At 41.4% G+C, this 12,424-nt stretch overlaps 1 protein-coding gene across 1 annotated transcript in view; it reads right to left on the bottom strand.

The window, feature by feature from the left end:
- The window catches only part of LOC311105097 (prominin-1-A-like), a gene marked incomplete at its 5' end in the record, with an annotated part of 133,076 nt that overhangs the window by 90,433 nt on the left and 30,219 nt on the right, over window positions 1-12,424 (bottom strand). The window contains one exon of the mRNA XM_084147098.1: window positions 798-856. Within this exon, the coding sequence (XP_084003224.1) occupies window positions 798-856 (59 nt within the window). The remainder of the gene's footprint in view (window positions 1-797; window positions 857-12,424) is intronic.

Below are 12,424 nucleotides of genomic sequence, written 5' to 3'. Positions count from 1 at the left end.
ATTCTAACTCAATCAGCATGCAGAGTGATCTCCAGCCTTGTCCTCGTCAACACTCTCACCTGTGTTAACGACAGAATCACTGACATGATGTCAGCTGGTCCTTTTGTGGCAGGGCTGAAATGCAGTGGAAATGTTTTTTGGGGGATTAAGTTAATTTTCATTGCAAAGAGGGACTCTGCAATTAATTGCAATTCATTTGATCACTCTTCATAACATTCTGGAGTATTTTCAAATTGCCATTATAAAACCTGAGGCAGCAGACTTTGTGAAAATTAATATTTGTGTCATTCTCAAAACTTTTGACCATGACTGTATAGGCTCTAATGTATTGTACATTCCATCTTTGAAGTCGTTTCAGCCTTTTGACACGCCATTGACTGGGTGGGCTTCAAAACAGTTTAATCCTGATTAATAAATAAATCATTCAAGTTCTGTCTGGAAACTTTCTAACACTTTCCTCCTTAAATTCTGAAAACTTGTTGTTAATTAAAGCTGTTTATTAGACAAAAACACAACTGATTTCTCCCTCTGTTTGCTTTCGTACACAGTGCCAGAGGCAATTACTGTTTTTACAGTGTACTAACACAAAGGACGGCCACGCTTTGGCTTCCACAAGCAATTAACACATTGCTTTAGAATAGACAGGGCGGTGCCAATTTCGCAACATCTGAAATATGCGTCATTTCCGTATCATAAGAAAAACGGTGACACTAATAAGAACGTGAAAAATCAGGAAAACGTATAAACAAGCACAGGCAAACATAAAACATGGAGTGTGTACACAAGCACACGCTTACCTTCTGATATTCCGACTGAATGGCTCCAAATTTATCCTTGGCGACTTTGATGACGAGATCTGAAACAACATGGAGGAAACAGACACAGCGTGAAGCCCCCTTGTCACAGCTCAGCACTGTCACAGCTGGTTACGCAACATCATGTTCCCGCATAAGTACAGTACAGAAATGTTTACAACACCACCCCCTGAGGGCCACCTTTACCCTCTAAATTGTAGAGTAGTAAATTAGATAACATATCAATAGGGGGTTCAGCCCAAAGAGACACAAAATAATAGTGTTTTATTGAATTATGTGTGTTCAGCAAAGCTATCCACTGATCTAGAAAAAGGCTATTGCATCTTCACTAGTGGTGGATGAAACCTTAGAGTAACTGTAGAACTGTAGACATCCACTTGTACTATGGACATGAAGTAAAAATGTTCTGTGCAGGTTAAATCTAAAGACATAAGAAAGCTAAAAAAACAACAACATATGAAATCCAAAAGAACCCTTCAGTTCAATGTGAGGACAACATAGCCACTGATGTTATTTTGTTAGGAGTCAAACTGACATGAGGCGAAAGCAAAGTCATGAGGTGAAAGGGTCAAGCACCAAGCTTTCATGAGGTGAAAGTGTCAAGCACCAAGCTTTAATGAAGTGAAAGGGTCAAGCACCATGCTTTCATGAGGTGAAAGGGTCAAGCACCATGCTTTCATGAAGTGAAAGGGTCAAGCACCACGCTTTCATGAAGTGAAAGGGTCAAGCACCACCCTTTCATGAGGTGAAAGGGTCAAGCACCACGCTTTCATGAAGTGAAAGGGTCAAGCACCCTGTTTCCGCGGATGTCATATTACCGAGAAACACTGCTGAGGACAAAAAACACTGTGACAACATTCTCCAAGATTGCCTTTCCTCCAACCCTCTTGATGCCCTCTCCATGTGGCATATTGGGGGCGTGAGCTTGATAGAACATGGCGTAGGGTACTCTTCCCACAGCTATTTGACCTGCAGCAGAGGTTTTCATTTCTCACAAATGATGACAGCGTAGAGCAATGCTTCTCATAGGCTTAAAGTACCCTGGAATGAGATGCAAAAAGAAAGACAAGGGGCTTCCTCTTGCTGCAATGCAGGCAAAATGGACAAAAATGCTAATAAAGACATGCTAAGGAGGGAGGGAATTGTTGACAGGCACTTTTTAGCAAAGATGGGCCATCTATTATTCAAAGGATGGGCTGTGTTTTAAGAGAGGAGGTCGCTTCGGGCTTCTATTTCACCTAATTATTCTTGCTTTTATGAAGATCAGTGGCAAACTAACACGTGTTCCATGGAAAACCTACTTCATTATCTTTGTCTTGACATTAAATTGTGTTGAAATTAGGACATGTTCGCATATGGATGTCCTTACCAGAAAATAGTCCTTCGTCAAAATTATTTTTGACACATTGCTCACGTTTCCCCCATTCGTTTCCCCCCAGAGTTGAAAAATTCATCTAAAAAAGACCTCTGGTTTCACTTTTCTGACAGTTCAATTTGACATTGAATCGACCACTGTCAATATCTCCTCACATTCTGAAAAATGGGGAAATCCATGAACCAGGTCAGTGGTTTTCTCACAAGAAGATTACTTACATGCTGACCAAACCGGCCGCATTGCCTGCGCGAGCGTTGCAAAATAAATGTACACGTTTTTCAGTCAGTTCATCCAAACTGCTTGCACGCGTCAACGGGCGTCTGCGTAGCCTGGCGCTAAAACAGAATTTGGTTCTATTTTAGAGCTTGACGCGGTGCAAGTCCCGCCTCTCCCATCTACTCATTGGTTTTTACGAGCATGTACCCACATGGATGATTGAAAGATGAACGAGGTCCACTCTTCACTCGAGTTCAGTCCACTCCATTCCACTTCACTCCACTTCACTCCAGTTACACCTTAAAGTTGGTTGCCAACCGCCATATAAAATCCACAGAAGAAGAAGAAGGAAGATGAACGAGGAGAGATTAAGAAAACTAACAAAAAACAAACTAGGTTTCCCCTTTTTATCTGTGGATTAATTGTCGGAGTAGAGAGCACACGATTTTGTATGACTCAAAATGGGTCAAAATTCTAAAAAGATCCAGCTATGAAAAGGACCATATGCATTTCAGGTAAAATAAAAACCCAATGTTTACCTCCCTGGACAAATTAGCCTGCAACAGCAAGCTAGCTAAATGTCCATGAATGTTTCATTTGTGTTTCGATCTGTCCCCAAATTAATATAGTTGGTTCACAGTTGGTTTTGGTATTTTAACCTGCGTGTCATGAAATCGTCTGGTGGGGATAGACACAATTAACATGCGCACGATGGCGCACAATGGCGCATGCAGATGCACGCGCGGAGCCGGTTTGGTCAGCCTGTTACAGCAACCCTCTGTGTAATCACATTAGCTAGCTACATACAGTATGGGAGAACATATCAGGGTAGAGGGGCTAGCCTGCAAGGCAAGTAGTAGCAGCTTAAAAGTAGTAATCTTACAGGGAAAAACATACATTTAAAATGTATTTTTAGATACTTTTTTTTGTTTACATGTGAAATATTTAAAATTGGCCAAATAAGGTATTTCAAAAACATTTTATTTAATACATTTTAAATACATTCCAAGATATATTTCGGAATGAATTTAGAATGTATATAGAAATGTATGTAAAATGTATATCACAATATACACTACCTGTCAAAAGTTTTAGAACACCTACTCATTTAAGGGTTTTTCTTTATTTTTACTATTTTCTACATTGTAGAATAATAGTGAAGACATCAAAACTATGAAATAACACATCTGGAATCATGTAGTAACCAAAAAAGTGTTACGCAAATCAAAATATATTTTAGATTTGAGATTCTTCAAATAGCCACCCTTTGCCTTGATGTAGTTTGTCCACTTTATTATCAAGCGATTGTAAGTTGGCCAATAGTATCGATGGCAAGCACGGCTCCTTACCAAGCACCGCAATCTCCTTCTGCGATATCTCCTTTTCTTTCTACTGCGAATGACGGGAAGGAGGGCCCTGTCGGTGTCTGGAGCAAATCCCTCTCGTCCGACTCATTAAAGAAAAATTATTTGTCCAGTTCAAGGTGAGTAATCACTGTTCTGATGTCCTGAAGCTCTTTTCGGTCATAAGAGATGGTAGCAGCAACATTATGTACAAAATAAGTTACAAACAATGCGAAAAAACACACAAAATAGCACGGTTGGTTAAAAGTCCATAAAACGGCAGCCATCCCCTCCGGCGCCATTATACAGTCCTGAGCTGGAGTTTTATTTTAGGATGTAAACTCTTGTGTAACAATAGTTGTTTTTTTGGTCAGTCAAAGATGGCATGGTGGGTGCAGGATTGAGAGAGAGACTTCACTTTGAAGCTGGAAAGCCTCACGGCGTAAGTAACACAATCTGCAGCTAGTGTTGACAGTGGTAGTGACAACCTCAAACTGACCACTCAGAAGTGATACAGTCTGCCCTGACCTCCCACTGAACCCAAAAAGAGTTAGACGTTTTGTAAACACAAAAATGTAGATTACAAAACATAGTACCACATTTGTTTGAAAAGCTGACATCTACATTGGAATTGTTATGTCTGGTTAAATATCCCAAAGCAATATCTGGGTTTTTTTTATACAATGATTAGGCATAATCAGGTTTTATTTATTCATGCTTAAAATAAACCAAAGCAAAAATTATAGTTGAAATATAGGACATGTTCAGCAAATGTCAGTGTCAGTTTTCCAAAGTTAGAGATCTGGGATATAATTCACTACTTGAACACTATAATATTCCATCAAGCATTACAATAGACATGCAGAAATGCACTGATGAGGTATGCAGTAGCCTGTGCAGTAAAAGTATACTGTTGCGGGCTTGTCAGCAAGCTAGTTTACAGACCTAAAATGCTGCTCATGTGTCTGTATCTGCACTCACCATAATCAGTTGTGCCCAACTTATTGTGACAACTATTATAAAGACTGAAATGTAGATTAAATTCAGTCGTAAAATATTCAGGGTAAAGCATAGCCAGGAGGGGAAGATATCCAATATGTTTTGGAGTCAGTGATATTAGGGCTTTAGAAACAGACACACAATGGAAGTCAGATGTTTGCTGTGCTATCACCCTCCTATTCTGCCAGCCCTTTGTGCTTTGTTGTTCCAAAGCCAGATGACATGGTTTGAAAAGGGTGCATGAATTCCCATTCTTCAGGCAGATGTAAACAGTCCCTTAGGCCCAGTGGTAAACAAAAGAGCCGTGTCTCTTACTGTGTGACACCAAGAGGAAGTAGAGCCAGGGGAGCTAGGGTTCTATTACATAATAAGACAGGTAGGACTTAATGCCAGTGGGATAGTAGATACCGTAACAGTACAGTAGGGTTCCCCATCCACTACTTCTGTACTAGCCTGGGCAGCCGCTAGTGGGCTTTATGGATCTGCACTATAGTCTGGGCTTGATCCACTCATGTCCCCCGGCAACCGGTTCATACATAAAACATTCTCCATTCAGGCTGGATTTAATGGCAAGAAGGCAACAAAAAAAAAACAGGGAAAATATGGTTACTTTCTTTGTGAAACACCATTTTACACCACCATGCTAGAGTGGCTAATGCCCAGGAATTTTTGCCTTCTCGCCATTAAATCTAGTTGAGGAAATGGAAGCCTTTTCCGGCCTGAGTGGAGAATGTTTTATGTAAGAACCGGGTGGCCGGGGGACACAAGTGCATTACCGGCTGTGCACATCAATCCCAGACGACAGTGGAGATCCATAAAGCCCACTAGCGGCTTCCCAGGCTACTTCTCTACCAACTAAACTCGGAACTCAATGTGCTTCTGATTCCTCTGGTGACTGACACCTACTCTGGGTCTGATATCACCTGACTCCTGGCAGGTGTTTCTCCTTTTGATTTCAAGAGGAATATAATACATCAGTGATGGGAAAACACAGCAATGCAGGTCTCTTTTGAGAGCGAGATGATACACAACTCTATGGTATTAACTTAATCGTGTAAGCCCAAGCAACATTTTTTACACAAACAAATGTTCTGTATGTACTGGAACATTTCCCTTGCTGTCTCCCAGAGGACCACAGACTGCTTTGATGTGACAAGGCGGAGGAGGTATTTGGACAATCTGTTGTGTCTTTGAGATGGATGTGATCCCCTATGGGTATCGACCTCGCCATTTTCAGAGGTGAAGCAAAAAGTTTTATAGATCAGAAGCACTTGTACAAAGGAAAACATGCCAGTGAATCACTCGCCTGATGACTAAACTTTCCTTCGACCTGAGGACTAGCCATCTAGGAGAAGTTTATGGATGTGTAGGTCTGATATGTTAATGAGTGAGTGTATGTGAGTGCGCTTGTGTATCGGGAGGCACTAATGATGAGCAGCTCTGGAAGGGGAGAAAGAAAAGAGAGAGTGAGAGATATGGATATGGATGGGATCCAAGCTCGGGCTCAGTGAATAGAATCGTCTAATCCTCCTCCATCAATTTGCCTCTGATTAGGTTTCCCACCCACGGCACTCTCCGTCTCCGTAACTCTATATGTGCTAGCGTGTGGGAGCCAGCTAGCATCTCAACACCTCCGAGCCTTAGTGGTGGATTTTACCGCAGCAGCATCTATGAGGCTTTCTCTATATTCTCTATATCAGCCTTCGAGTGGAGATAAAGAAGAAAGAAGAAAAACCTGGCTTTATAAATATTTAATTGGGAGATTTCCCAGAGGTAGCCCATTCTGCTTAGGATGGGTGTGCAGCATCAACTGATTAGATAGATACCCACTGGGCACAGACGTCAGTTCAACATCTAGTTTTGATTTACATTTGGTTGAGTTGTCAACTAACGTGAATATAATGTGAAATAAATAAACTAATTCACCATGTCATTGGATTTAGGTTAAATGTTGGGTGAAAAAAAGACTAAATGCCCTTATTTGATTTGCAAATCCAATTCGTTTTCCACGTCGATTCAACGTCAACACATAGATTTTATGGTTGAAATGACGTGGAAACAATGTTGATTCAAACAGTTTTGCCCAGTAGGTAGGCTCTAACCAACAAAGAGCTCCTATAGGTTTAGACTGTTTCCATATCTTTGCCTGTGTTAAACAGGATATGTTGCCTGCAACGCACCCTGCAAGAATGTAGCAAGTGGGCATCCTAAAAGGAAAAGAGGTAACAGAACTGCTGTATGGGTGGGATTATCATACACTGCCCATCATTGACAGATTTCACCCTTTTTTGGGGGCACTAAAGTACTTCCATATACAGTACCAGTCGAAAGTTTGGACACACCTACTCATTCAAGGGTTTTTCATTATTTTTACTATTTTCTACATTTTAGAATAATAGTGAAGACATCAAAACTATGAAATAACACATATGGAATCATGTAGTAACCAAAAAAGTGTTAAACAAATCAAAATATATTTTATATTTGAGATTCTTCAAATAGCCACCCTTTGCCTTGATGACAGCTTTGCACACAGTCTCATCTTTCCATAAAGGGGTCATATTAGTTTGTAGTCGGACGCTAGACGTTTTCTTGGGATGTCCCCTTGTCTGACAAACACCGCCGTAGCTCTGCCACCTTCTACTGCAGACGGAAGGCCAACATCGGCGGATGCAGTGAATTGAGACGCAGCCCATCCCCCCAAAAGTATATCTCTTGCTTAAACATAATTATTTTTTTATTATGCTAATTCGATTTCCATGGGGCCGCGAACATCGACTACGGATTAACGTGGTTCTGTCTAATGGTACCAATAGAGGATGACTACGCCAACAAAACTATAATCACATATTTTTTATATATACACACCGGATAGGTGCAGTGAAATGTGTTGTTTTACAGGGTCAGCCATAGTAGTACGGCACCCCTGGAGCAAATTAGGGCTAAGTGCCTTGCTCAAGAACACACCGACAGATTTTTCACCTTGACAGCTCGGGTATTCAATCCAGCAACCTTTCTGTTTCTGTCCCAACGCTCCAACCACTACGCTACCTGCCGCCTAACATCTCTCCAAACACCCACAGTGTGATGCTAATCCTCAGTCTTAGCCTCCTGGCTGTCCATGTAAAACAAGAGTGATTAGCACAGCTCTTTAATTGATTTGAGTGAACGTCCAAGCCCACGCACTGGGGCACACAATACATGTACCCAGTTCAGCGGCGCATTAATCATCTCCAAAGATGATCTGAATCTGAAGGGAGCCTGGGTTGGTGATACACAATAAATGACGTAAACACTCATTCATAATCAGTCTTGATCATTTGAATGAACTGTAATAACCATTGGGAGTGTATTGGCACAGAATGGACACCGAATATCACCCAACTGTCAACCATAAGGTGAGTGAACCTTGTAAATATGCACTTTGGGATGCAAGGTACTGCATAGACACAGTATTGTCTTCATCATCATGATGACTGCTGTAGGATATTTTGAGGGACTTTCCTAAAGCAGGTTTCTTTCTGCCATTGAAATCCTTGGGCGGGCCAGTGTATATATTTTGGGGGGGTTTTCGGGATGGAAAAGAGCTTTCAGTGTACACTTAAATAACTAAAACCAGATATAGAGTATTTAGAAAAGATAATGGACCTATATATTTTTTTACAATATAATCTTTGAGAACTAACAATCACCAAAATAAAAGCTAGACAGTCAAGGAGAATTGAAAATTCCAAAAACAAAGAATTTAGATTTTGGTATTATGTTTGAGCAAAAGAACACAGCATTAGCCATGGCAAAATGCATAGAATTGCAGGAAATTATCATTAACACTACAACAATTTTATTCAGCTCCATGGCAGAATAGGTAGAATTGCAGGAAATGTGCTTTAAAACTGCAACATTTTCTCTCAGCTGCCTGGCAAAATGTGTAGAATTGCAGGAAATCTGCTTTAAACTGCTAAAATGTCTCTCAGCTCCATGGGGAAATGTGTATAATTGCAGGAAATTGGCTTAAAAATGCCAACATTTCTCTACACCGCCAAGATGCCTCTAAAATATTATCTGAAATTCAACCAAGCCGACTGGCAGACCACACCCCTTGCCACACCCCTGCCATGCGCCCTGCCACACCCACCACCTAAGCCCCTTTTAGATCCAGAAGAAACCCTGTAGAGTCAAAATTATAATGACGAGAGTGGCAAAAATGAAAGTGAAACACATTCTGTGGTAGTTTCTGCAGTCCAAAAGTTTATACGTAAGTGATTCCTATTCAACCTAGTATTAGTGCAGCATTACATTTACATGATAATCCAAAATGTGTTATTCTGTAGCTGCTCAACTGTTGTAGACAGGCATTCCACTTATTTTTCAGTCACGCTGCTTGAGACCGAATGAGCAGAGTATAATTGAGGAGGCAGGAGGCAGACACAGATACAAAAAAATGTATTGCTTCATCAATGTCTCAGAGAAGTGTACACAGGTAAAGTGTGTGTGAGAGAGAGAGGGAGAGAAAGAGAAAGTGTGAGAGGGACATATTGTGTGTGTCTGTCTGAGAGAGAGGGAGGGAGACAAAGAGAGAGAGAGAGAGAGAGAGAGAGAGAGAGAGAGAGAGAGAGAGAGAGAGAGAGCACGTATGAGAGAGGGAAAGAGACAGTCTGTTAAGTCAAGGCCCATGCACTCATTCTTCCATCACTCGCATTTACCCATGAAGGCACTGTGACTAATGGGACCTTGGGTTGGAATGAAGAATACTAATCAACCGACCAAAAAAGCCAGCCGCACCGACAAAATTCAAATATTACCCCAGCTTAAACCTTCTCACCCGTATAGGGGGGCATCCATATAACAGGCTTACTGGTGGAAGCGGTATAAAACTGCATATCTGTGAGATACATTTCCAAGGTACTCTTCAATTCACTCGACCCCTCCCTGCTTGTAAGGCAGAGTAGAACGCAATGTGATTTTCTGGGTTAGGGATGGCATTGCCAAACTTCTGCGTTTTCCCGAACAAAGCTCCTGTATCTGTGGAAAAGCACAGCCTAGTTCAGTGACGTAAGCACAACCTGACGTGTGTTGAATGGGGAACATTCTGGCAGGGACTGTCACTAAATGGAATTGTGGCTGAACATTTGATTTGAAATCTGGTGTGATGATGTGACTTCATCTTCCTCTGAGGAAATTGAAATTTAGTCTGTGAAATTAAATATTATTGACATAGCAAAATGTGGTAATAGACAGGTTAGCGAACAACGTCACGAAAACGATGCACACGCTTCAATGGGATAGAAGGCCATGTGTTGTTGTGATTCTGGATGGCCATATAGCTAGCAACAATAACAAGAAGCTGCCATGTGGGGAATCATAGGTGGCTTGTTTCAGCTAATTTTATCTTGTTCTTGATACCATGTATTCTTTTGAGGTGTTTTGACTGATGTCACGTCTACGCGAATGTGGCTAAAATTCACTAGCTACCTAACCAACAACTGTAACAATGCATTTGAGAGACAGTGCTCATTGTGCAAATGTATTTATGTTTTCAATAGACATTGGAGACTAAATATATGTTGTCAACAATCTAAGCCAGGGGTGTCAAACGTACGGCCCGCGGGCCGGATCAGGCCCGCAAACGGGTTTAATCCGGCCCGCGAGATGATTTTGAAAAAAAAAAAAAATTATAATAATAATTTGGTAAAGTATAAAAATGCGCTGCAATTTTTCAATAAAATAAACTGCTGTTCCAATTGCGTCCACTGGATGGCGCAATAGCAATTGTGTTAAGCAAGCAAACTGTTTATACCGGGGCAGAGCAAGTAGGTCAAGCACGTGCAGCCAATGAGCTACTTTGTTTTGCCCGCGATATTTATTACGGCTTCTACTTTTAACATTATGTGCTTTGGCACCCTCATTGCCCCAATATGTCTCTGTCAAAAAAGAGAAAAGTGGACGCAGAGTGCAGAGTGTTCCAAGAAAAATGGTCATCCTATTTAATCACGGAATTGAATGGGAAAGCTGTATGTTTGGTGTGTTCAGAGCATGTTGCAGTGCTGAAAGAATATAACCTTCGTCGCCACTATGTGAGTCTTCATGCCGACAAATATGACAACTTTCAAGGACAGCGGAGATGAGAGAAGGTGAATGAACTGTTGGCGGGTCTGAAGAAACAGCAGTCTGTGTTTACTCACAGCCGAGACATCAGTGACGCTGCAGTGAAAGCTAGCTACCTCATTGCTAATGAAATCGCAGTGGCTTCAAAACCATTTAGTGAGGGTGAATTTGTAAAAACATGCATGATGAAGGCAGCGGAGATTGTGTGCCCTGAAAAGCTGCAGGCTTTTGCAAATATCAGCCTGACAAGAAACACAGTTGCAGACAGGATTTCCGATCTTTCAGTGGATTTGGACAGCCAGTTGAAGCAAAAAGTAAAGTCATTTATTGCGTTTTCAGTTGCAAGTGATGAAAGCACGGACATTACAGATGTTGCACAACTGGCCATTTTTTCATCCGCGGAGTTGATGACACATTGACCGTCACCGAGGAGTTCGTGGAGTTGGTGCCGATGACAGATACAACGACAGCAGCTGATATTTTTACCGCACTCGTCGGCGCGCTGGACAGGGTCGGAGTGGACTGGTCCCGCGCTGTCAGCCTGGCTACAGATGGTGCGCCCTCAATGATCGGGAAAAAGCAGGCGTTGTGACAAAGTTCAGAGAGAAAGTGCAATCTGCAAATGGAGGACGTGATTTTTTGACTTTTCACTATATTTTGCACCAGGAGGCTTTGTGTTGCAAGTCATTAAAGATGGATAACGTCATGAAGGTGGTCATCCAAACTGTTAATTTCATCCGATCCAGAAGCCTGAATCACCGTCAGTTTGACAGCCTTCTCAGAGAGAAAGACCACATATATGGCTTGCCATACCACACTGAGGTAAGATGGTTAAGCCGAGGTGCTGTGCTGAGGCGTTTCTTTGATTTACGAGAAGAAATTGAACAGTTCATGGAAGAAAAGGGCAAACCAGTGTTAGAATTTCATTCCGCAGAATGGATGCCGGACCTTGCATTTATGGTGGATGTTACAGAGCACCTGAATAACTTGAACAAACAGCTGCAAGGGCGCAACAAAGTTGTCACGCAGTATTATGACAGCATACGTTCTTTCAAGTTGAAGCTGTCATTGTGGGAGACGCAACTTGCCGGTGGTGATGCAGCTCACTTCCCCTGTCTGAAAAATGTGTGCGCGACCCAACATGTGGCAGACATGAAGCGATTCAAAGATAAAATAACGGGACTGTTACGGGAGTTTGAGCAACGCTTTCAGATTTATGTTTATATGTTTTTATGTTGATGTGCTATTGTTTTTAATTGATTTTATTTTATTTGTATATTTAACCTATTCTTGACTCTGTGGTTCTTGCACTTGTTTGGGGAACAGGATTTCATTATTTTTATCTACATTTCTGCCTGAGAAATGACACCCTGATATAGTTCTGTGATCTGTGAAACAGTTCTGTTAATCACTGAGGCATTGTGTGTTTGTGTGTTATTTTTCTTTAGAATTTTCAAATAAACTTGACGTGTTTTATGATTAATAGTGATGTTGTGCTTGTACTATTTTGGACACACTGTCCTCAGGCTCCAGCTTTATGTTGTATGTTGATCGTATTAAAACAAAGAAAA

The sequence above is a fragment of the Coregonus lavaretus genome, assembly GCF_964263955.1.
Source record: "Coregonus lavaretus genome assembly, chromosome: 29".
Taxonomy (NCBI): domain Eukaryota; kingdom Metazoa; phylum Chordata; class Actinopteri; order Salmoniformes; family Salmonidae; genus Coregonus; species Coregonus lavaretus.
The sequence above is the reverse complement of the archived record's forward strand: the minus strand, read 5'-3'. Positions and strand labels throughout refer to the sequence as shown.